This window comes from Gymnoscopelus microlampas, assembly GCF_963454915.1.
Source record: "Gymnoscopelus microlampas genome assembly, chromosome: 7".
In the NCBI taxonomy this organism is placed as follows: domain Eukaryota; kingdom Metazoa; phylum Chordata; class Actinopteri; order Myctophiformes; family Myctophidae; genus Gymnoscopelus; species Gymnoscopelus microlampas.
In genome coordinates this window covers 58551449-58578185 of record NC_139944.1, presented here as the reverse complement: position 1 = coordinate 58578185, position 26737 = coordinate 58551449, and the positions used below count along the sequence as shown (strand labels likewise).

The 26737-nt window shown below is 43.8% G+C and overlaps 1 protein-coding gene across 1 annotated transcript in view; it reads right to left on the bottom strand.

Moving 5' to 3' along the window:
* Positions 1–26737, bottom strand: part of dnah9 (dynein, axonemal, heavy chain 9) — a gene marked incomplete at both ends in the record, with an annotated part of 202183 nt that overhangs the window by 14641 nt on the left and 160805 nt on the right. Inside the window, 19 exons of the mRNA XM_084061956.1 lie at positions 844–1074; positions 3009–3136; positions 3525–3673; positions 4650–4843; positions 5046–5168; positions 6258–6428; positions 8183–8323; positions 8964–9128; positions 9923–10127; positions 17347–17469; positions 19454–19689; positions 20987–21175; positions 21312–21431; positions 22137–22331; positions 23038–23268; positions 23804–23983; positions 24199–24279; positions 24749–24982; positions 25776–25937. Coding sequence (XP_083918082.1) covers positions 844–1074; positions 3009–3136; positions 3525–3673; positions 4650–4843; positions 5046–5168; positions 6258–6428; positions 8183–8323; positions 8964–9128; positions 9923–10127; positions 17347–17469; positions 19454–19689; positions 20987–21175; positions 21312–21431; positions 22137–22331; positions 23038–23268; positions 23804–23983; positions 24199–24279; positions 24749–24982; positions 25776–25937 — 3258 coding nt within the window. The remainder of the gene's footprint in view (positions 1–843; positions 1075–3008; positions 3137–3524; positions 3674–4649; positions 4844–5045; positions 5169–6257; positions 6429–8182; positions 8324–8963; positions 9129–9922; positions 10128–17346; positions 17470–19453; positions 19690–20986; positions 21176–21311; positions 21432–22136; positions 22332–23037; positions 23269–23803; positions 23984–24198; positions 24280–24748; positions 24983–25775; positions 25938–26737) is intronic.

Here is a 26737-nt window from a genome sequence, read left to right as displayed (position 1 = left end):
TATCCTCACAACGTTCATTGTGAGCTTGTAGATCCGATCTATTGGCTGAACATATTTGTGTAGAGTGAAAACTGGAGGGGGCCTAGCACAGAGCCCATTGGAATCTGGTCAACTAAGTATAGGTTTTCAGTGTGTAATGTAATGTGTTGTACCTAGGAGAGGTTGTCCTTATGCTGGTTGTCCTTATGCAGGTTAACATGGTGGTAAGTGGGCCTTATGCAGGTTAACATGGTGGTAAGTGGGCCTTATGCAGGTTAACATGGTGGTATGTGGGCCTTATGCAGGTTAACATGGTGGTAAGTGGGCCTTATGCAGGTTAACATGGTGGTAAGTGGGCCTTATGCAGGTTAACATGGTGGTAAGTGGGCCTTATGCAGGTTAACATGGCGGTAAGTGGGCCTTATGCAGGTTAACATGGTGGTACGTAAGCAAAGCAAAGCAAAGTTTGTTGTTTACCCAGGGTGTCGGACTAAGTACGAAACTTGTTTCCAGCCGGACCCTGCATGGAAGCCTTGCTCAAGGGCTATTCAGCGGTGATTCATGATCGATGTGATGAATTGGGGAATCGAACTAGGGACCTTCCGGTATCAAGGCCGCCCCTCTAACCACTAGGCCACCGCTGCCACAAACGTGGGCCTTATGCAGGTTAACATGGCGGTAAGTGGGCCTTATGCAGGTTAACATGGTGGTAAGTGGCCCTTATGCAGGTTAACATGGTGGTTAGTGGGCCTTATGCAGGTTAACATGGTGGTTAGTGGGCCTTATGCAGGTTAACATGGTGGTAAGTGGGCCTTATGCAGGATAACATGGTGGTAAATGGGCCTTATGCATGGTGGTATATACCTGAGTAAAGTTGTCCAGGGCCTTATGCAGGTTGGCGTTGATGCCGCTGGGCGGTTCGTTGGTGATCTTGATGGCGTTGTCCAGGACGCCCTGAGGGATGATGTGTCCGTCCGGCGAGGAGGCGGGCTCTGCGCTGACGAACACCCTGAAGGCCGGGTGGCTAAGCCCCTCCCCCTGCTGCTCCAGGCGCTTCTCCAGGACGCCCAGCCAGCGCGCCACCAGGTGGATGTTCTGAGACATGACACATTAATATGTTTGATATGGAGCTCACTGAGAATACAATATATACTTTATTAATATGTTTGATAACAGTATAAGGTCTGTGTATCACTGAGAATACAATATATACTTTATTAATATGTTTGATAACAGTATAAGGTCTGTGTATCACTGAGAATACAATATATACTTTATTAATATGTTTGATAACAGTATAAGGTCTGTGTATCACTGAGGATACAATATATACTTTATTAATATGTTTGATAACAGTATAAGGTCTGTGTATCACTGAGGATACAATATATACTTTATTAATATGTTTGATAACAGTATAAGGTCTATGGAGCTCACTGAGGATACAATATATACTTTATTAATATGTTTGATAACAGTATAAGGTCTATGTATCACTGAGAATACAATATATACTTTATTAATACACCACTACACATGAACGCTGTGTTGTTCATTGTGTGTGAGAGAGTGTGTGTGTGTGTGTTAGAGGACGCGTTGTTCATTGTGTGTGTGTGTGTGTGTGTGTGTGTGTGTGTGTGTGTGTGTGAGAGAGTGTGTGTTAGAGGACGCGTTGTTCATTGTGTGTGTGTGTGTGTGTGTGTGTGTGAGAGAGTGTGTGTTAGAGGACGCGTTGTTCATTGTGTGTGTGTGTGTGTGAGAGAGAGTGTGTGTTAGAGGACGCGTTGTTCATTGTGTGTGTGTGTGTGTGTGTGTGTGTGTGTGTGTGTGTGTGTGTGTGTGTGTGTGAGAGAGTGTGTGTTAGAGGATGCGTTGTTCATTGTGTGTGTGTGTGTGTGTGTGTGTGTGAGAGAGTGTGTGTTAGAGGACGCGTTGTTCATTGTGTGTGTGTGTGTGTGTGTGTGTGTGTGTGTGTGTGTGTGTGTGTGTGTGTGTGTGTGTGTGTGTGTGTGTGTGTGTGTGTGTGTGTTTGAGAGAGTGCACTGTATAGCAGTGTCTGACTGCACTGTATAGCAGTGTTTATGTCCTTTGTACAAGTACTTCTGTTTATGTGGGCATAAATCAATATTTCAAATGGGCATGTGTGTGTGTGTGTGTGTGTGTGTGTGTGTGTGTGTGTGTGTGTGTGTGTGTGTGTGTGTGTGTGTGTGTGTGTGTGTGTGTGTGTGTGTGTGTGTGTGTGTGTGTGTGTGTGTGTGTGCGCTAATGTTGTTTTTATAACAACTTAAACACACCCGTCGTAACTACCGTCGTTAATGTAGTGATGTGCAAAATTATTTTGTGGAAAATGGGTGCCATGTATACAGGGGACTCTACATAAGTAGCCATGACAGAATAGTGGATCTGATATCTAAAGATATCTCTTCTATTTTCAGGTCCTCCATTATGCTGTATAAGCATTCTACTGTGAAGCCGAGCATGTTTAACCTGTGTAACGATGATTCTGTGTTCTCTAACATTTCAGCTAACACCTCATTGTTGTTAAGGAGGTGTTCATTCTGGAGGTCGGCTGTACTTTTGATTACAGCTTAGAGGAAGCCTTCCTTACCAAAGTGCTAAAATATAATCAGCTAGAGCAGACCATCTCTCAGCTAGGCTACAGATGTAAACGTTTGGTTTTTATCTTTGGAAGCCTAGGGTACGTGCACAAGTTGGTTGTGAGGGGTCTTCAAATGGCCGGCCTCTCCAAAAGGAGGGCTAAACAATTAGCAAGGTTCTGCTCAATATCAGCTCTTATAGGAAGCCGCTCAATGTGGAGGAGGCGTTGTTTCCTTTACCCATGATTGTTGTCTGCTGTGTTCCACAAGTATGCCATCTTTTGTTTTGTATGTAACAATGCTCTGCCTTACATGCACTTTGTAACTGAATGTTTCCCCTTTATCTGACTGCACTGGCAGTGTTTATGTCCTTTGTACATCTTGTACTTCTTATTAGGTGGACATAAATTAATATTTGAAATGTGTGTGTACCTGCAGAATGACCCAGTGACCCTCCTTGGCTGCCAGGTCCAGAGCTTGTTCAGCGACGACCTCTTGACCTTGACCCAGAGACACGTTATGGAAGTTCCTGTTGTCGAACGTGAAACCCAACTTCCTGCCTGGAAACAAACAAACAAACAGAAATCATATTTCTAAACTAGAAGATGCGTTCCATGCTCTTCCATCACGTCATGCCTCTTCAGGAGGTGAAGAGGTGAAAGTATTACCATGTTTCTCCTTCATTTGTTTCTTATATTATATTGTTGTAAATATATTGTTGTTGTAAATATATTATATATGTCTGTAACTCTGAGAGTTACAGACCTGTAAGGGTCCATTTGGCTCTATTTGTACTAATATATATTATGTCATTTTAGATTTAAGAGCAGAGTCTCATGAACACCTGATCAGATCTATAGAATAAAATAAGATAACACTCATTCATAAGGACTTTTATTAAGGTTTCTGTCATGGACCTTCAATAGTTATATTTAATGATAATAATACCATGTTTCTCTACGTCCTTCAGAGGGTCTACACCAGGAGACAGGATGAAGAACATGGGCGTGGCCGGCCCTGACTCCTCATAGGACACCGCAAAGTCCACAGATCGACCAATCACGTACTTGCTTCCCAGGTTCTCCTCCACAAAGTCTCTGTGGGGCAAAAAGACCAATCAGCTCGCTGGAAAACATAAAGACCAATCAACTCTCTGGAAAAAATAAAGACCAATCAGCTCGCTGGAAAACATAAAAACCAATCAACTCTCTGGAAAACATAAAAACCAATCAACTCTCTGGAAAACATAAAAACCAATCAACTCTCTGGAAAACATAAAAACCAATCAACTCTCTGGAAAACATAAAAACCAATCAACTCTCTGGAAAACATAAAATCCAATCAGCTCGCTGGAAAACATAAAAAACAATCAACTCTCTGGAAAACAAAGACCAATCAACTCTCTGGAAAACATAAAGACCAATCAGCTCTCTGGAAAACATAAAGACCAATCAACTCTCTGGAAAACAAAGACCAATCAACTCTCTGGAAAACATAAAGACCAATCAACTCTCTGGAAAACAAAGACCAATCAACTCTCTGGAAAACATAAAGACCAATCAACTCTCTGGAAAACATAAAGACCAATCAACTCTCTGGAAAACATAAAGACCAATCAACTCTCTGGAAAACAAAGACCAATCAACTCTCTGGAAAACATAAAGACCAATCAACTCTCTGGAAAACATAAAGACCAATCAACTCTCTGGAAAACATAAAGACCAATCAACTCTCTGGAAAACATGAAGACCAATCAACTCTCTGGAAAACATGAGGACCAATCAACTCTCTGGAAAACATAAAGACCAATCAACTCTCTGGAAAACATAAAGACCAATCAACTCTCTGGAAAACAAAACAAATACAATAATAATAATATTATAATAACAACCTGACTGCGTAGGTCATACGGTCCGGTCTTAAAGCCCTCATCATACACAGTTAATAATAATAATAATAATAATTATAATAACCTGACTGCGTAGGTCATACGGTCCGGTCTTAAAGCCCTCATCATACACAGTTAATAATAATAATAATAGTAATAATAATAATAATAATTATTATAATAACCTGACTGCGTAGGTCATACGGTCCGGTCTTAAAGCCCTCATCATACACAGTCTCTGCAGAGAGCTCTTGTTCTTCCATTCCTGAGGAAACTTCTCCTTCTCTGGACACTTGGATTCTACAAACTTCTTCCAGCGTTTGGCTGAACCTTCCATGTCCCTGTCCAGGTTCTGGAACTGCTCCATGAGAGAGAGACACTGAGAGAGAGAGAGAGAGAGAGAGAGAGAGAGAGAGAGAGAGAGAGAGAGAGAGAGAGAGAGAGATTATGAATGAATGAGAGAGAGAGAACTCCATGGAAAACAGAGACTGGAGGAGATCACTTCCTGTTTGTTTACCTTTATCCCCCCATCACTTCCTGTTTGTTTACCTTTATCCCACCATCACTTCCTGTTTGTTTACCTTTATCCCCCCCCAGGAGTGGTCAGACAGGAAGTCCAGCGGTGATGTCACTCCTGGCTGGACAGGGAACCTCAGCAGGAAGTCCAGCTCTTCAGGGTTTATCTCTTTGTTCACCAGCAGAACCTGTGAGAGGTGGAGACCTTAAAGGAGTAGCTCACCCAAAATAATACACAGTATACCCATCCTAGAGATCATATGGGTGTTTAGTGGTCATATGGGTGGACCATAGAGGTGTTTAGTGGTCAGATGGGTGGACCATAGAGGTGTTTAGTGGTCAGATGGGTGGACCATAGAGGTGTTTAGTGGTCATATGGGTGGACCATAGAGGTGTTTAGTGGTCAGATGGGTGGACCATAGAGGTGTTTAGTGGTCATATGGGTGGACCATAGAGGTGTTTAGTGGTCAGATGGGTGGACCATAGAGGTGTTTAGTGGTCATATGGGTGGACCATAGGGGTGTTTAGTGGTCATATGGGTGGACCATAGGGGTGTTTAGTGGTCATATGGGTGGCCCATAGGGGTGTTTAGTGGTCAGATGTGTGGACCATAGATGTGTTTAGTGGTCAGATGGGTGGACCATAGGGATGTTTAGTGGTCATATGGGTGGACCATAGGGATGTTTAGTGGTCAGATGGGTGGACCATAGGGGTGTTTAGTGGTCATATGGGTGGACCATAGGGGTGTTTAGTGGTCATATGGGTGGACCATAGGGGTGTTTAGTGGGCATATGGGTGGACCATAGGGGTGTTTAGTGGTCATATGGGTGGACCATAGGGGTGTTTAGTGGTCATATGGGTGGACCATAGAGGTGTTTAGTGGTCATATGGGTGGACCATAGAGGTGTTTAGTGGTCAGATGGGTGGACCATAGGGGTGTTTAGTGGACCATAGGGGTGTTTAGTGGTCATATGGGTGGACCATAGGGGTGTTTAGTGGGCATATGGGTGGACCATAGGGGTGTTTAGTGGTCATATGGGTGGACCATAGGGGTGTTTAGTGGTCATATGGGTGGACCATAGAGGTGTTTAGTGGTCAGATGGGTGGACCATAGAGGTGTTTAGTGGTCATATGGGTGGACCATAGAGGTGTTTAGTGGTCAGATGGGTGGACCATAGGGGTGTTTAGTGGTCATATGGGTGGACCATAGGGGTGTTTAGTGGTCATATGGGTGGACCATAGGGGTGTTTAGTGGTCAGATGGGTGGACCTCCTCACCTGGAAGGCGAGCTGAGCGCTGTAGGTCAGCTTGTCAGACTCAAAGAGCCCCCTGGTGGTGTAGCTGAACACACAGGAAGTGATGCTGTCCATCAGGTTGGACACGCGTTGGGTCAGGGCCTCATGGGGCGTGGCCTTCTGGACCGCCTTCTGGAACACCACACTGAACGCCTGCACACACACACACACACACACACACACACACACACACACACACACACACACACACACACACACACACACACACACACACACACACACACACACACACACACACACACACACACACACACACACACACACACACACACACACACACGATGGATGTTATGGAGGTCTATGGTTCATAGAGTAGATGTTATGGAGGTCTATGGTTCATAGAGTAGATGTTATAGAGGTCTATGGTTCATAGAGTAGATGTTATAGAGGTCTATGGTTCATAGAGTAGATGTTATGGAGGTCTATGGTTCATAGAGTAGATGTTATGGAGGTCTATGGTACATAGAGTAGATGTTATAGAGGTCTATGGTTCATAGGGTAGATGTTATGGAGGTCTATGGTTCATAGAGTAGATGTTATAGAGGTCTATGGTTCATAGAGTAGATGTTATGGAGGTCTATGGTTCATAGAGTAGATGTTATGGAGGTCTATGGTACATAGAGTAGATGTTATGGAGGTCTATGGTACATAGAGTAGATGTTATAGAGGTCTATGGTTCATAGAGTAGATGTTATAGAGGTCTATGGTTCATAGAGTAGATGTTATAGAGGTCTATGGTTCATAGGGTAGATGTTATGGAGGTCTATGGTTCATAGAGTAGATGTTATAGAGGTCTATGGTTCATAGAGTAGATGTTATGGAGGTCTATGGTTCATAGGGTAGATGTTATGGAGGTCTATGGTACATAGAGTAGATGTTATGGAGGTCTATGGTTCATAGGGTAGATGTTATGGAGGTCTATGGTACATAGAGTAGATGTTATAGAGGTCTATGGTACATAGAGTAGATGTTATGGAGGTCTATGGTACATAGAGTAGATGTTATAGAGGTCTATGGTACATAGAGTAGATGTTATAGAGGTCTATGGTACATAGAGTAGATGTTATGGAGGTCTATGGTTCATAGAGTAGATGTTATGGAGGTCTATGGTTCATAGAGTAGATGTTATAGAGGTCTATGGTACATAGAGTAGATGTTATGGAGGTCTATGGTTCATAGAGTAGATGTTATGGAGGTCTATGGTTCATAGAGTAGATGTTATGGAGGTCTATGGTTCATAGGGTAGATGTTATAGAGGTCTATGGTTCATAGAGTAGATGTTATAGAGGTCTATGGTTCATAGAGTAGATGTTATAGAGGTCTATGGTTCATAGGGTAGATGTTATGGAGGTCTATGGTTCATAGAGTAGATGTTATAGAGGTCTATGGTTCATAGAGTAGATGTTATGGAGGTCTATGGTTCATAGGGTAGATGTTATAGAGGTCTATGGTTCATAGAGTAGATGTTATAGAGGTCTATGGTTCATAAGGTAGATGTTATGGAGGTCTATGGTTCATAGGGTAGATGTTATGGAGGTCTATGGTTCATAAGGTAGATGTTATAGAGGTCTATGGTTCATAGGGTAGATGTTATGGAGGTCTATGGTTCATAAGGTAGATGTTATAGAGGTCTATGGTTCATAGGGTAGATGTTATGGAGGTCTATGGTTCATAGGGTAGATGTTATGGAGGTCTATGGTTCATAGGGTAGATGTTATGGAGGTCTATGGTTCATAGAGTAGATGTTATAGAGGTCTATGGTTCATAGGGTAGATGTTATGGAGGTCTATGGTTCATAGGGTAGATGTTATAGAGGTCTATGGTTCATAGGGTAGATGTTATGGAGGTCTATGGTTCATAGGGTAGATGTTATGAAGGTCTCATACCTTCAGAGAGAACTGGTACATGGGGTGGATGTTATGGAGGTCGTCCATGATGAAGTACAGTAAGGAGGCACGGGCGGCGGCCGGTCGGTACAGCTCTCTGGCATCGTTGATCTGAGCTTCAGTCACCTTGGCTTCTTTTACCTGCAGCACCGTCCGTACAGTTAGCACCGCTAGTAGAGTTAGCACTGCTAGCACAGTTAGCACCGCTAGTAGCGTTAGCACTACTAGCACGGTTAGCACCGCTAGTACAATTAGCACTGGTAGTAGAGTTAGCACTGCTAGCACAGTTAGCACCGCTAGTAGTGTTAGCACTACTAGCACGGTTAGCACCGCTAGTACAATCAGCACCGCTAGTAAAGTAGTTAGCACTGCTAGCACAGCTAGTACAGTTAACACCACTACTAGAGTTAGCACTGCTAGCACAGTTAGCACCGCTAGTAGAGTTAGCACTGCTAGCACAGTTAGCAATGCTAGTACAGTTAACATTGGTTAGCACTGCTAGCAGAGTTAGCACCGCTAGTAGAGTTAGCACTGCTAGCACAGTTAGCAATGCTAGTACAGTTAACATTGGTTAGCACTGCTAGTTGAGTTTGCACCGCATAGGTGAGAGAGAGAGAGAGAGAGAGAGAGAGAGAGAGAGAGAGAGAGAGAGAGAGAGAGAGAGAGAGAGAGAGAGAGAGAGAAATAAGAAAGCTAAACCTTTTATTCTAGTACAGTTAGAGTGGTTATCACAGCTAGCACAGTTAGCATAGGAGAGAGAGTGAAAGAGAGAGAGCTCAACCTTCTCCTGGATGTCCGCGGCGGTGCGTTTGGTGGTCTCCAGGTTCTCCACCAGCTCTGTGTCTCCCAGGAAGTTCCCCGAGGCGGAGGACAGACGAGACAGAAGGTTGTCCTCCAGGGTCTTCAGGGTGATCTTAAAGCCGTTCTGCTGCTTCGTCAGGTTGGACTGTCAAAACACACACACACACACACACACACACACACACACACACACACACACACACACACACACACACACACACACACACACACACACACACACACACACACACACACACACACACACACACACACACAGTTTCATTTGAGCAGTGGTTCCCAAACTTTGGGGGGAAATGATGGGGGCCAGGCGGACCCCAATAACTTTGACAGTGTACAAATGGAACCAAAAGGGCCGTGTGAGCGCAGATAAACTGTTAAAGTTAAAAGCCTTTAAGTGTCCATTTGGTTAGTTATCGATCATAATGATGGGGACTCCATGGAACACCCATTTGAAAAGATACCCCATGAGAGTACATTTGTACAGCTCTAGCAGTGACTCTCAACCATGTTCATTTCAAGGACCCCCATTTTGACATGCTTTAGGCCACACCCCCACTTTGACATGCTTTAGGCCACACCCCCACTTTGACATGCTTTAGGCCACACCCCCACTTTGACATGCTTTAGGCCACACCCCCACGTTGACTTGCTTTAGGCCACACCCCCACTTTGACATGCTTTAGGCCACACCCCCACTTTGACATGCATTAGGCCACGGACCCCCATTTTTATCTCTGGGACCCCCGATCTACACTGTATAATGATCAATGCCGTCAATGTTAATTTAACTCTGAGAGTGTACAAATGGAACCTGACTCCTGACTATCATACATGTAGCTGGAGACCCCCTGGACTTAGAGGTCTGTTTGGTTCTTATAACTATCAACCCCCACACAGTGTTTTAAATGATGTGCTGACCTTGAGCAGCTCCAGGTCTGGTCTCTCCATGCTGACCACGGCCGCCAGTAGCTGGTCCTCCAGACCGTCTCTGGTCACGGTGAAGTTGACCAGGGTGCTCTGAGCCTGAAGCTCAGGCTGGTAGTGAGGACTGGCCAGCTTGGTGTGAAGGATGAGGCGGAAGGCTGGGTTATACTCACACTCCTTATCTCCTATCTTTATGTACCTGATGACCAGGAGAGAAGAAACCATTAAGACCTGAGACTCACACTCCTTATCTCCTATCTTTATGTACCTGATGACCAGGAGAGAAGAAACCATTAAGACCTGAGACTCACACTCCTTATCTCCTATCTTTATGTACCTGATGACCAGAGAGAGAAGAAACCATTAAGACCTGAGACTCAACACTCCTTATCTCCTATCTTTATGTACCTGATGACCAGAGAGAGAAGAAACCATTAAGACCTGAGACTCAACACTCCTTATCTCCTATCTTTATGTACCTGATGACCAGGAGAGAAGAAACCATTAAGACCTGAGACTCACACTCCTTATCTCCTATCTTTATGTACCTGATGACCAGGAGAGAAGAAACCATTAAGATCTGAGACTCACACTCCTTATCTCCTATCTTTATGTACCTGATGACCAGAGAGAGAAGAAACCATTAAGACCTGAGACTCACAGTCCTTATCTCCTATCTTTATGTACCTGATGACCAGAGAGAGAAGAAACCATTAAGACCTGAGACTCACAGTCCTTATCTCCTATCTTTATGTACCTGATGACCAGGAGAGAAGAAACCATTAAGACCTGAGACTCACACTCCTTATCTCCTATCTTTATGTACCTGATGACCAGAGAGAGAAGAAACCATTAAGATCTGACCAATTATGTTTGTATATATAGACGCTCAACGAAGCCGGATGCGACACGGTGGATTCGAACCCCAGACTTCTCACGGGTCCGTTTGGTCGTACCATAGACTGTAAAATGAATGGACAAAGCCAGAGCTCTATTCATCACAGTGTAGAGTTAGAGCTCTATTCATCACAGTGTAGAGTTAGAGCTCTAATCACCACAGTGTAGAGTTAGAGCTCTATTCATCACAGTGTAGTCAGAGCTCTATTCATCAGTGTGTAGTCAGAGCTCTATTCATCACAGTGTAGAGTCAGAGCTCTATTCATCACAGTGTAGAGTCAGAGCTCTATTCATCACAGTGTAGAGTCAGAGCTCTATTCATCACAGTGTAGAGTTAGAGCTTTATTCATCACAGTGTAGAGTCAGAGCTCTATTCATCACAGTGTAGAGTTAGAGCTTTATTCATCACAGTGTAGAGTCAGAGCTCTATTCATCACAGTGTAGAGTCAGAGCTCTATTCATCACAGTGTAGAGTCAGAGCTCTATTCATCACAGTGTAGAGTTAGAGCTTTATTCATCACAGTGTAGAGTTAGAGCTCTATTCATCACAGTGTAGTCAGAGCTCTATTCATCAGTGTGTAGTCAGAGCTCTATTCATCACAGTGTAGAGTCAGAGCTCTATTCATCACAGTGTAGAGTCAGAGCTCTATTCATCACAGTGTAGAGTTAGAGCTTTATTCATCACAGTGTAGAGTCAGAGCTCTATTCATCACAGTGTAGAGTTAGAGCTTTATTCATCACAGTGTAGAGTCAGAGCTCTATTCATCACAGTGTAGAGTCAGAGCTCTATTCATCACAGTGTAGAGTCAGAGCTCTATTCATCACAGTGTAGAGTTAGAGCTTTATTCATCACAGTGTAGAGTCAGAGCTCTATTCATCACAGTGTAGAGTTAGAGCTTTATTCATCATAGTGTAGAGTCAGAGCTCTATTCATCACAGTGTAGTCAGAGCTCTATTCATCACAGTGTAGTCAGAGCTCTATTCATCACAGTGTAGTCAGAGCTCTATTCATCACAGTGTAGTCAGAGCTCTATTCATCACAGTGTAGAGTTAGAGCTCTATTCATCACAGTGTAGTCAGAGCTCTATTCATCACAGTGTAGAGTTAGAGCTCTATTCATCACAGTGTAGAGTCATAGCTCTATTCATCACAGTGTAGAGTTAGAGCTCTAATCATCACAGTGTAGAGTCAGAGCTCTATTCATCACAGTGTAGAGTCAGAGCTCTATTCATCACAGTGTAGAGTCAGAGCTCTATTCATCACAGTGTAGAGTCAGAGCTCTATTCATCACAGTGTAGAGTCATAGCTCTATTCATCACAGTGTAGAGTTAGAGCTCTAATCATCACAGTGTAGAGTCAGAGCTTTATTCATCACAGTGTAGAGTCAGAGCTCTATTCATCACAGTGTAGAGTTAGAGCTCTAATGAAGTGCTTCTCAGACTTTTTAGCTCAAGACCCAAAAGATTTCTTTCATGTTTGTTTTTAAGAATTTTTTCTCAAAATGAACTTTTAACATTTCTGATAATGTTAGACTTTTGGGTCCCGACCCGTAGTTTGTGAAACAGTGCATTGTGGGTCTGTTTGACGATCACAGTGATTACTGTTGATTGATCGTTTCCTGTCCTATAAGGAGTGTGTGTGTGTGTGTGTGTGTGTGTGTGTGTGTGTGTGTGTGTGTGTGTGTGTGTGTGTGTGTGTGTGTGTGTGTGTGTGTGTGTTTATTTTGTTTATTTAAACGGATCCCCATTAGCTGACGCCTTAACGTCAGCTAGTCTTCCTGGGGTCCAAGACATTAAAATACATTAACAAAAACATTCATATCACAGTGTATTACAAAGAAATACTAAAAACAACAAAATCTAAATAATACATCACAAAAGTCAATAATCACATAAAAAGAGATACCGACAGGGATACAACATATTTAAAAAGTAGCACTATCAATCTGGTGTGTAAGAATAGATGTTATTGTATGTTTTGAGTATACATTATATGAATCCGAAGTTTCCTTTTAAAACTTGCTTTTTCTCTGGTGTTTCTTATCTCACTTGGAAGACTATTCCAAAGTACAATTGCCCTATAAAATGCAGCTCTCTTCATGGAATTGGAGTTTGGTAGAGGTAAAGTTATCTGTCCATCACACGCTCCACGAGTGGAGTATGTGTGAATCTCTGAGCAGCAAGTTACATTGTTATAAAAACAGATTGGAGTCTGGGTATTAATGACTCTACGAAAATATGTGAGTAAACTAGCAGAAAGTCTTTCTTTGACGCTTGGCCAAGCAAGACGTTCATGCATATATTTCACACTTGTTCTGTAAGAACAACCCAGAACTAGTCTGGCAGCCTTATTTTGTGCAACTTGTAATTTTTGAAGCATACCATTAAATGCAGATCGATGACCATACTACTGAGCAGTAATCTAAATGACATAAAACCAGTGAGCACACAACTTGACGAAACATTTCTGAAGTTAAGAACGTTAAATACTTTCTAGTTATTGCCATAGCTCTCCCCATTTTGTTAACCACCTTGTCAACATGTTCAGACCATGACAATGTGCAGTCAAGCCAGAGTCCAAGAAGCTTCACAGTTCTTACTTGTTGTATTGTTTGACCTTCTATTTGTAGATTTATTTTAGGATGATCTGATAACCTATAATTAGATCCAAAAATGATACTAATTGTTTTTGAAATATTAAGAATAAGTCTGTTATTTTGTATCCACTCATATACTATGCTTAGCTCCCTGGACAGAACTTGATTGAGCTCCGAACATGTGGGGGCTGCGTAATACAGAGTTGAATCATCAGCATACATTGTTAAATTGGCCTTACTTATTACATACGGCATATCATTGGTAAAAACTGAAAATAAAAGGGGTCCTAGGCAGCTTCCTTGTGGAACTCCACAGTATAGGGCCTTACTATTTGATAAGGCTCCGTTAAAATATACTCTCTGTGACCTAGCAGAGAGATAACTTCTAAGCCATAGGATAGCAGAAGACTTAAAACCGTAACTAGTAAGTTTTGAAATTAAAATGTCATGATCAATCAAATCAAAAGCAGCACTAAAATCAAGCAACACTGTACCCACAAGCATTGAGCTATCAATTGACTTGAACCAGTTATCTGACATTTGAGTTAAAGCAGTGCAGGTGGAATGTCCCGACCTATAAGCTTGTTGGTACATAGTAGTTAAATTATTGTCAGAAAAGTAATCTTGAACTTGTTTAAACACATTTGTTTCTAATAGTTTACTTAATACTGGCAAAATGCTGATTGGCCTACTGTTGAGACCACAGAATGTTGACTTTGTGTCTTTGGGTAGTGGAATGATCTTTCCTTCCTTCCATAGCTTTGGACATACACCACTAATCAGACATCGATTGAAAATGTGACAAAGAGATTTGGAAATATGTACAGCTGATATTCTCAACAGCCTGCTATCCAGGTTGTCCGTACCAACAGATCCACCAACAGGCAACGTGCTCAGTAACCTTTCCACCAACACAGCATCCACCTGATTAAATTCAAAAGTACATAACTTATCTTTCATTATGAACTTTTTTATCAATTCATCAGAGTTGGAAACATTTATATCCATATTCTCTCTAAGTGTTGAAACCTTGTTAACAAAATAATCATTAAAATAATTTGCAATTTCAAGTGGCTTAGTCAAATAGACACCGTTTGTTTCGATAAAAGCATTGCAGTTTGACTTTTTACCCATCATTTCATTAAGCACGCTCCATATTTTTTTCCCATCATTACCACTCTCATGGATTTTCTTTTGATAATAACTTCTCTTATTTAATCTATTCATTTTTGTCACATGGTTTCTTAATGCACAGTAGTGTTTCCTGTCATTAGGAGAACCAGAAAGAACAGCCTGCTTTTTGGCCTCTTCCCTTTGTGACATCAGATTCTTCAAAGTGATGTCAATCCAGGGTGCACTTTTGGCTTTGACTGTAAATTTCTTTAAATGGGCATGATTGTTAGCAATTCCCATAAAGTAATCCATGAATATAAGAGCAATTTCAGCATCATCAACATTACATATCTCTTCCCAGTTAATGTTTCCCAGTTCATTGAGAAAATTCTCTTCATTAAATTTCTTAAAATTTCTCTTAATTACAATTTTGGGACAGGCCTTGGGTAGCTTTGTTCTCCTAGAGACCGCAATAACATTGTGGTCACTGAAACCCACTGGTACAGAAACAGTTGAGGAGCACAATTCTGGAGTATTAGTATAAATATGATCAATGCATTTTGAAGTTACAGACCCAGTGCTGTTTACCGCAATTCTTGTAGGTTGTAAAATGATTTGAGATAATCCACAGGTGTCTGCCATGGATTTAAGCTTTTTTTTCAGAGGACAATTATCGGCCAGCCAATCCACATTTACATCACCAAGACAGTATAATTCTCTATTTTCCTCTGTAACTTTGTCAAGCATATTACATAATTCACTCAAGTATTCTATTTTGGCACTAGGTGGCCTATAACAGCAGCCCACTAATATTGGTTTTAAATATGGTAGTTGTACTTGAAGCCATAACCCTTCCATATTACCAGCCATAAGATCCTTTCTTAATTTCACAGGTAGATGTTCTCTTATGTATATGGCAACTCCACCACCAAACCTATTTCTATCATGTCTATATATCGAAAATCCAGCTAGATTGATCTCTGAATTTTCAATAAGACTGTCCAGATGAGTTTCCGAAATAGCAAGTATGTCTACTTTGTTAGATTTCAAGAATAGAGCAAGGTCTTGAGTTTTGTATCTCAGGCTACATATATTTAAATGAGCAAAGATTAAACCTTTAGGTAGTTTAATAGACATTAAAAATAAAAAAAATCAGATAAAAACAGAAACAGAAGGTCCTCTTCTCTGAGTCCTACATACCACTCCTCTTCATTCAGGATGGGGTGGAGGACAAGCGCGGGGGCGATGCAGCCCCTCGCTCCCTAGGTGGGTGGGTCACAAGGCGATCATATCTTAAGTAGGCAATGTCCCTTCTATCCCATGCCTCCTTAAGTTTAGGCAGAAGATCTCTTCGTTTCTGCCGTACAGCCTTGGAGAAGTCCTCATTGATGTAAACCCCAGGGGCGGTCTTCTTCAGTTCCTTTCTCCTCTGTCCTTGAAGTTTAAGAACTTCACTACAATGGGACGCTTCTTGTCAGCTCTTTAATCTGGCTTTCCACTGCGGTGAGCCCTTTCAATGTGCATGGCTCCAGCATCCAGCTTTAATTTTTCAGAGATTAAGTTGCGGACTTTACCTTCAGTGTCAGCCCAGCTCTCCCGTGCTGATTCCTCAATCCCTTCAAAAATCAGATTATTTCTTCTTGACTGATTTTCGAGATATTCAGCCTTGTTTTCCAATGTGACAAGACTGTCACAAATGGTGCGCATACCAGTTTCAAGGGTGTTGTGGTCACCTGAGACTTTGGATACATTAGCTTTAATCTCATCTACTTCTCGCTGGGTGTAATGAATACTGTCTTTGATCTCCTGTACATTCCTGTTCATAGAGTCGAGACGCTCGTTGGTGGAGTCCAGAATCACCTTGACAAACTTATTAAAGGTGTCAGTTTGTCTGTCCAGTATCTCCACGTAGTGGGCTTTCTGCTGTGTCAGCATTTGGTTGATCAGCTTTCTGACAGAGACCATGATGACCAGCTCAGTCTCCTCTTCAGCTGGAGTGGAGGCCTCTCCCTCGTAGTCACTGGCTTGTTCATCACCCTTGTTGTTCTTGCCCAGCTTCTTTCTTACTCCTCCACGTCTAGCCATTTTCCCAAGCTGGCTGCTGCCTGATGGTAGATGGCTGCTCCTAGTCCAGGCCTGGTGGCTAGTTGCTTGCAGCTCCCCGGTGTTACCTGGTGGTTGCTAGCTGCTGCCTGGTGGTGGCTGGTGGCTGGCTGCTGGCCAGTGGTGGCTGGCTGCTTCTAGGCCTAGCCAGGTGGCTAGCTGCTCCTGGGCCTGGTGGCTAGCCCTGGCCTTGGTGTTTGCTGGGCTGCTGCTGCAGCCTAGGCCAGGCAGAAGAACTGAAACTTGGGCTTGAGCTGGTTTATGTCACAAATGAATCTGACGGTACGTTTTAACAGCGGGCAACTCTGGGCGACGTCGTCCAAAAATATAATGAAAGTCTATGAGAACGGGCGATCGGGCGAAGTGGGCGGGGGGGCGATGAAAGATGGATTTCCTTTATCTTTTTGGGCGATATCGCCCGGCATCGCCGAGAGTTGCCCGCTGTTAAAACGCAGGGTCACAGTTGCTAATTTCACTCTCCTATGGTGAAGAACCCCCTTACATACACTTTCAATACATTTAAATGTAAGAAAATATATGGGATTATCAAGATTCATGTCAGATTGATCTGCTGCCTGCTGCTGCTGTGTGTGTGTGTGTGTGTGTGTGTGTGTGTGTGTGTGTGTGTGTGTGTGTGTGTGTGTGTGTGTGTGTGTGTGTGTGTGTGTGTGTGTGTGTGTGTGTGTGTTGGGGGGGGGGGGGGTCCCACCTGCCCTTCTTGATGGTCTCTCGGCCCAGCAGGGGTCCCAGGACGGGGTCCAGGCTCTCCTCCAGGTTCTCTATCAGAACCACGTCTCCACAGGACAGCGCCCCCTCTAGGGCCTCCAGGTACCTGTCAATCAAACAGAGAGCATGAGGAACCTCTGATCTCCCTGTTCTACCTGTCTGTCTGTTTACCTGTCGGTCTGTTTACCTGTCTGTCTGTTTACCTGTCTGTCTGTTTACCTGTCTGTCTGTTTACCTGTCTGCCTGTTTACCTGTCTGTCTGTTTACCTGTCTGTCTGTTTACCTGTCTGTCTGTTCACCTGTCTGCCTGTTTACCTGTCTGTCTGTTTACCTGTCTGCCTGTTTACCTGTCTGTTTACCTGTCTGTCTGTTTACCTGTCTGCCTGTTTACCTGTCTGTCTGTTTACCTGTCTGCCTGTTTACCTGTCTGCCTGTTTACCTGTCTGCCTGTTCACCTGTCTGCCTGTTTACCTGTCTGCCTGTTTACCTGTCTGTTTACCTGTCTGTCTGTTTACCTGTCTGTCTGTTTACCTGTCTGCCTGTTTACCTGTCTGTTTACCTGTCTGTCTGTTTACCTGTCTGCCTGTTTACCTGTCTGCCTGTTTACCTGTCTGTCTGTTTACCTGTCTGTCTGTTTACCTGTCTGCCTGTTCACCTGTCTGCCTGTTTACCTGTCTGTTTACCTGTCTGTCTGTTTACCTGTCTGCCTGTTTACCTGTCTGTCTGTTTACCTGTCTGCCTGTTTACCTGTCTGTCTGTTTACCTGTCTGTCTGTTTACCTGTCTGCCTGTTTACCTGTCTGCCTGTTTACCTGCCTGTCTGTTTACCTGTCTGCCTGTTTACCTGTCTGTCTGTTTACCTGTCTGCCTGTTTACTTGTCTGCCTGTTTACTTGTCTGTCTGTTTACCTGTCTGCCTGTTTACCTGTCTGTCTGTTTACCTGTCTGCCTGTTTACCTGTCTCACCCTCTCTGTCCGATACATATGACACAGTCATAAACCCGTCTCACCCTCTATGTATGACAGACATAAACCTGTCTCACCCTCTATGTATGACAGACATAAACCCGTCTCACCCTCTATGTATGACACAGACATAAACCTGTCTCACCCTCTATGTATGACAGACATAAACCCGTCTCACCCTCTATGTATGACAGACATAAACCCGTCTCACCCTCTATGTATGACACAGACATAAAGCTGTCTCACCCTCTATGTATGACACAGACATAAACCCGTCTCACCCTCTACGTATGACACAGACATAAACCTGTCTCACCCTCTATGTATGACACAGACATAAACCCGTCTCACCCTCTATGTATGACAGACATAAACCCGTCTCACCCTCTATGTATGACAGACATAAACCCGTCTCACCCTCTATGTATGACACAGACATAAACCCGTCTCACCCTCTATGTATGACAGATATAAAGCTGTCTCACCCTCTATGTATGACAGACATAAACCCGTCTCACCCTCTATGTATGACACAGACATAAACCCGTCTCACCCTCTATGTATGACAGACATAAACCTGTCTCACCCTCTATGTATGACAGACATAAACCCGTCTCACCCTCTATGTATGACACAGACATAAACCCATCTCACCCTCTATGTATGACACAGACATACAGCTGTCTCACCCTCTATGTATGACAGACATAAACCCGTCTCACCCTCTATGTATGACAGACATAAACCCGTCTCACCCTCTATGTATGACACAGACATATACCCGTCTCACCCTCTATGTATGACATAAAGCTTTCTCACCCTCTATGTATGACAGACATAAAGCTGTCTCACCCTCTATGTATGACACAGACATAAACCTGTCTCACCCTCTATGTATGACAGACATAAACCTGTCTCACTCTCTATGTATGACACAGACATAAACCCGTCTCACCCTCTATGTATGACAGACATAAACCTGTCTCACCCTCTCTGTCCGATGCGTATGACCCTCAGCCCGTCTCACCCTCTATGTATGACAGACATAAACCTGTCTCACCCTCTATGTATGACAGACATAAACCCGTCTCACCCTCTATGTATGACAGACATAAACCTGTCTCACCCTCTCTGTCCGATGCGTATGACCCTCAGTGCGTCTCCATATTTGGTCTTGATCCACTGGGCTCCTTGTAGCTGAGGATCCACCATGAGAGGCCAGCGCTGGCAGGACGTCAGGATGGCGGCGTTCTCCGTTGACATCCTGTCGGCGGGGAGACCCTCGTTCTGCCAGGACGCCACGTCCGCGTCGTCCATCAGCATGCTCAGGGGGTCCAGGTCAGGGGTCACCGGGATGGGCGTCTGGAAGAATCAACGAATCAACTTTATTGTCACACAACGACAAACAGAGCAATGTTTAGCCTCTACTGCAGTGGTTCTCCAACCTTTTCGGCTCAGGTCAGGTCACCCCTGTAAATAACCTTTTCATCCACGGCACCCCTGAATTACATCGTTACTTACTTACTTATAGGACCCTCCATTTATGTCATATTACGGTACTTAAAGATGTAAATATTTCCTCCTAAGATACAGCATGTCATGAGGAAAACATGAGAGAATATCAGTTTCCATTTGGGCAGGTTGAAAATAATTCTATACTTTTACGTTCAACCACCCTGGGTGGAACAGTCGTCAAAAATAGCAGATCTACAAGCTCACAACGCATCGCAACGCGATGCGTTGTGAGCTTGTAGATCGGCTATTTTTGACAAAGAGATTTGGTGTAGGTCCAAAAGTGATATGGATCAATTCCAAATATTATCAAAACATTCTGAGGCACCCCTGGACTCGTGTCACGACACCACAGTGTGACTGACTGACAGTGTGACTGACTGACTGCTGACTGTGAGGTTCAATTCATGAAGGTCTCACAGGCAATTTTATTACCTGTGTAGGCCCTATAAAGAGAAGAATGCATTCGCCATCTGTTTTGAATAAGGGATGTCATGTTTTGCAAATAATTAAGTTTACCTAGACTAAAGGTAAAACCATTTCTTAATTCCATTTAAGGATGTGTTTTCCCTATAATTTATAATTATAAGTTATGGGCCATGACGGAGGCGCGCCGACTCAGCAGACCTTAAGGCTGAGGAGACGCGCCCGAGCGCCTCCAGGCGCGAGTGCCCGCGTCGACCAGCCGCTGGGCTGCTAGTCGACTCAGCGCCGTCCGAGTTATGTACCGATAGGGACAGAATCGTAAATATTATTGGTGCGGACTGCGTTTGCTCCACTGACTGTGTTTATCCCAACTACCACTCAAAGTGGCTCCTGGCCAACTGCCTGGATGAGGCAGACTTATTTTTTAAAGCTTTGTGCTTTCTATTAGACTGTGTAGACTGTTCTATTAGACTGACTGACTGCTGACTGTGAGGTTCAATTCATGAAGGTCTCACAGGCAATTTTATTACCTGTGTAGGCCCTATAAAGAGAAGAATGCATTCGCGTCAGTGTGACTGACTGACAGTGTGACTGACTGACAGTGTGACTGACAGTGTGACTGACTGACTGACAGTGTGACTGACTGACAGTGTGACTGGGTTACTGTTGTCCTCGTCTACTTCTTTTCTCTTTGAAGTCATTGTGTGAGAAGCCCACCCACCGTCAACTGGTTGAGGAAGGGTCTCCAGGCCTGGTCCATGAGCTGGACTCTGTAGGTCTTGGTGAAGTAACCCAGGTAGGAGACGAAGGCGGTGACCAGCAGAACGTCTCCACACAGAGTCCTCTCCTGGTTCCTGAAGCTCTGAACCGCATCCGCCCAGCGGACCTTCTCTGACGACAGACCTCCTACCTGGAGTATCATTATTATTATTATTGACAGAGAAAAACATGTGTGTGTGTGTGTGTGTGTGTGTGTGTGTGTGTGTGTGTGTGTGTGTGTGTGTGTGTGTGTGTGTGTGTGTGTGTGTGTGTGTGTGTGTACTCACCAGGCGGTTGGCCAGTGAGATGGTGTGAGAGGTAGAGTCTGCCTCCTGTTGGCTCCTCAGTTTGTCAGCCGTAGCTTTCTCAAACTTAGCCGTCAGCTTGGCCAGGTTCTCATCAAGTTCCTGACACACACACACACACACACACACACACACACACACACACACACACACACACACACACACACACACACACACAGGATTGAAGGATCCCATACATGCAAACATATTTAGTTACATCCGTATTTAACACATTGGCTGCCAGAATTATTTATTTATTTTCTACAGTAGACTGCCAGACTTTTTCAATGAAAAAATAAAAGTACTCAGGAGCCGAGATACAGAATTTTTAAGTTTTAAGTTAACAAGGAAGTGGATGGGAGTCTAAATCTTCGAAAAATCATATCTCCTTGGTCTTTGGGTCAAATTAAATTTTAAAAAAAAAAAACTTTTATTTTGAAAAACATTTTTTTTTGAAAGAACGCAGATCTGCGTTCTTGGCAGCGTCGGTTCTAAGGACGCAAAAGAACGCAGATCTGCGTTCTTGGCAGCCAATGTGTTAAATGACTTAAATCTGTAGATTGTCAAAAGTTTAACAAAATGTATCTCTCCCTCTTCATGGCAGTCACCTCAATCCTCAGTATTGAGATTATTGTTTTGTTTTGTGACGTTTTTCCTCTACTTTTGCACAGTTTTCTCACATGGATCTTTTCCTTGATATTACTATAATATTATACTATAATATGTTATATAATATTATACTATAATATGTTATATAATATTATACTATAATATGTTATATAATATTATATTATACAGTTTTCTCACATGGATCTTGGCCTTGATGGTGGACAGTTTCTTCTGGGCGGTTGCCAGGTCAGTGTTGGCCTTGTTGAGAGCCTGGCGCTTGGGCTCCACCTCACAGTACACCTGGTAGAACTTGACTATGTTTAGGACCCAGGAGCACAGGCCCGCCGCTGCGTAGGACTTGGTGGCAACAAGGTCCTGCTGGAACTCTTTATCCTGCAACAATGTAACTTATGTATGTAACTATGGTTCTTCTTCTTTATACTGCATGAAGAACATCAACAATGTATCCATATACAATAAAACATAACTTATGTAACTGTCGTTCTTTATACCATTGGTTCTCAAAGTGGGGTCCGGGGACCCCCAGGGGTACTTGAGGGGGTTCCAGGGGGTCCCCAGCTAAATGATGGACAGGAACCAAATGGATCCTTATGGGTCTGTAACTCTGAGAGTGTACAAATGGAACCAAATGGACCCGTTAGGGTCCATTTGGTTCCATTTGTACACTCTCAGAGTTAAATTAACATTGGTTTTACAATGTGAATTGGGGTCCCAGAGGTATAAATGCCATTAAATGGGGGTCCGTAGCCTAATGCATGTCAAACTGGGGGTCCTTGAAATTAAAATGGTTGAGAATCACTGCTAGAGCCGTAAAAACCTTCTCTTATTGGGGTCCCTGGCTTATTTTTTCAAATGGGGGTCCGCGGTAATAAGTGTCAATTAGGGGGTCCTTGACATGAACAAGTTTGAGAACCACTGCTTTATACTGCATGAAGGAATAATATGGCAAAGAGCGAAAATAGCAGAACTGTATGCTCACAATGCAGTGTAATGCATTGTGAGCTAGAAACTTGTTATCTAAAAACATTTTAAATATAGATAAGTATAACAATAATACATTATAATTATTCTTGCTAACCTGTAGGTACGGCTGAATAGCTTTGAGGCAGCTGTCCGGGATGTTCTCCTTGTTGAAGCTCCTCAGGGAGTCCAGGAAGCTGTCCACCTTGGCCATCATCACCTTGGCCGCCTTCCAGCTCCGGTCCTTTGGCACGCGGCCGCCCGGCGCCATCAGAACCATGACCGCCGCCGTTACGTTGGTCACCGCCGCCACCGGAGAACTGAACGACTTCAGCTCTGTGAGGTTGTTCTGGAGGAGATGATGGAGAGACAACATGAGATGATGGAGAGAATCTACAAGCTCACAACACATCACGTTGTGATGTGTTGTGAGCTTGTAGATCGGTTATTTTTTTGCTGTATGTTCCCCCCAGAAAAGGATGCTGGGGTTCAAAAGGTTAAACGTCAAGTATTAAGTTATTTTCAATCTGTCCTATAATGGAATCAGATGTAACAGACTCAAGCTTTCCTCCTGACATACTGCATCTTAGGTTAAATATTTACATATTTATGTAGCGTAATTTACATACATGTAAGGTCCAATACATCATTCAATGCTTTACTGATAGTGTTCAGGGCCTGTAGGACAGAACTACCTTATTGAGCGTGTTCAGGGCCTGTAGGACAGAACTACCTTATTGATAGTGTCAGGGCCTGTAGGATAGAACTACCTTATTGAGCGTGTTCAGGGCCTGTAGGATAGAACTACCTTATTGAGCGTGTTCAGGGCCTGTAGGATAGAACTACCTTATTGAGCGTGTTCAGGGCCTGTAGGACAGAACTACCTTATTGAGCGTGTTCAGGGCCTCCTGTGCGGCGGTCAGAGCAGGCTCAGCCTTGGCCAGGTCCTCCTCACAGTCCCTCTGCTTGCCGCTGACCTCCACAGCGATGGCCGCCACCTTCCTCTCCTCCTCATCAGCCACCGCTTTCTCCTTGGAGACCTTCTCCTTCTCTGTGCCGACAACCTGTATGATACACATGTTACTGTATGATACACATGTTACTGTATGATACACATGTTACTGTATGATACACATGTTACATGTTACTGTATGATACACATGTTCCAGACTCTATATAACAATCAGAGATTGTGGAATAGTTGTCTGGCTACGTGAGACTAGTGTTACCTGGATCAGTGTGTCAGCATCCTGTTTCTTCAGCTCTAGACTAGTGTTACCTGGATCAGTGTGTCAGCATCCTGTTTCTTCAGCTCTAGTTCCACTTCCTGTGCGGCCAGCTTGGCTTTCAGCTCATCCACCTGTAAGAGGGTCAAAGGTCATCATTGTACTAGACAACTAGAGGTAGAGATCCTACTCAGTGCATTAAAAAACAACATGAAAATATACTATGTATAAAAACATACATACGTTTGATTCATTGAAAAAGTATTTCGGTAAAATATTGAAAGGTAGTCATCTAGTCAACGTAATCTAACATTTATGTGACATAAATCTTCTCTTCTGGTGGGCTCGCTGGTACAAAAGCTTTTCAGATATAATATGAATACATGTGGGGGGTCCTTGACTTTAAACGTTTGAAAACCACTGACATAGAGTCTACTATTAGCTGGTGAGGTGTGTGCTATGAACCTGTTCAGAAAACTGTAAGGTGAGGTGTGTGCTATGGTGTTCTATGGTGTGTGCTATGAACCTGTGCAGAAAACTGTAAGGTGAGGTGTGTGCTATGGTGTTCTATGGTGTGTGCTAGGTATGGTGCGTGCTATGAACCTGTGCAGACGTGCTGCTGAGCTTCTGGAGGCCGTTCTCCAGGCGTTGGATCTTGGTGGTGAGGTCCCGACTCTTTTGTCCCAGCAGGCTGCCGTACAGCTTGATCTGCTCCAGGAAGGACTTGGGCGTGGTGTAGTTGTAGCGCCTCTCATTGGCCAGGTACTGCTTGGAGGCGTGGTTGACGCTCATGTGGACGAAGGCCATGAACTTACTGACCGACACCTTCACCTCGTCCTGAAAAAAACAGTTTACGTTTAGTTACTGACCAATCTGGGAACCCAGAGCCAAATGAAAAGGAAAAACAGCGACCTCTGCTGTTTGTTACTATGTCAGTTAGCTCTGGGACAATGCCGACGCAGCACCTGTGCGCAAGGAAACCAGGGTTTTGGTCTGCCTTCAGCGCTCCACTTCCGGGTGGTGTGACTATGTTTTCATTCCCACCAGTGGCGTGCACAGACATTTTGAGGGGCAGGTGCCCAAGTAAAAAAAAAGGGCACCCTGCGCACCCTTTGTTTACTCGGTCTGCTCTTTTTTTCCCTCTACACCTATACCTCTTTGCCAAAAATAGCAGATCTACAAGCTCACAACGCCTCGCAGCGCGAGGCGTTGTGAGCTTGTAGATCTGCTATTTTTGGCTAGAGTTCTCCTCAGAAAAGGGATGCTAGGCCCACTTGTTTCTATGATGAAAGAGCAAGTTAAAACGTGAATATTTTTCCGTGGTTTTGTCTGCTTCGAGGACGCTATTCTTAAATGAGTTTTGGTTAGTTTTGAGTGGGGAAGGATCGACGGACACGTGAATCCCGCCCACTACATTTGATTGGGTAAAGCGTGGCCTGCTTCCTGATCTGAAGGCACGCCCACTTGTAGGCCAGTGTGTACGCGATATGACGAACCTTCACGACAGATTCCAACGCAGAGCAGAAGCTGTTCTTGAGAGATTAGTTACTGACTGACTCTTCATCTCAGTCTGTGTACAGTATGTATGTAAAATAGTACAGTAACAGTATGTAAAATATCACATCCTCACTTGGATATTCTCCACTCCCTGAAGGAACTTGAGGCTGACAGACTCTAGCGCCTCCTGTGGCCACTCGTGGAACCAGTCGATGGCGGTGCAGTTGACCACCGCCGGGAACTTCCTGCTGCGAACCCTCAACTTCCTGCCGACTGGAGAGAAACACAGAGCCACCTGCATGCACACACACACACACACGCACACGCACACGCACACGCACACAATCACACACACACACACACACACGCACACGCACACGCACACGCACACGCACACGCACACGCACACAACAGTGATTTTATGAATGATGTTTTTAATACATTTTGCAATTTTCAGCCGTAAGCCTAAAGCCGAAAACAGTTGCTGATCTACAAGCTCACTGTAGCTTGTAGATCATCTATTTTTCGGTGCACGACACAAGTGCACAACAAAGTATAAATCAGGCTTAACTCTATCTCAAATCCCTAAACCTAACTTCTAAATGCCTTATCCTGATCCTTAATATGATCCTTAATATGATCCTATGATCACTATCCTGACACTAACAACAACATTTACAAACGTATTGTTGTATACTTCATATAACATACATACAGATGTTAGATGATCACATGTTATCAGTATCTCTTGCCTGCGCGTTACCCCAACTTGACAGCCCACGCTGCAAACGTGTTGTGTATGTTTGGAACCACATATGTTTGTGAGCAAGTGTTCTCTATTACATTGGTTCTCAAAGTGGGGTCCGGGGACCCCCAGGGGTACCTGAGGGGGTTCCAGGGGGTCCCCAGCTAAATGGGTCCATTTGGTTCCATTTGTACACTCTCAGAGTTAAGTTAACGTTGATTTTACAACATGAATTGGGGTCCCAGAGATAGAAATTCCATTAAATGGGGTCCGCAGCCCTAATGCATGTCAAACTGGGGGTCCTTGAAAATGAAAGTGGTTGAGAATCACTGCTATAGAGCCGTAAAAAT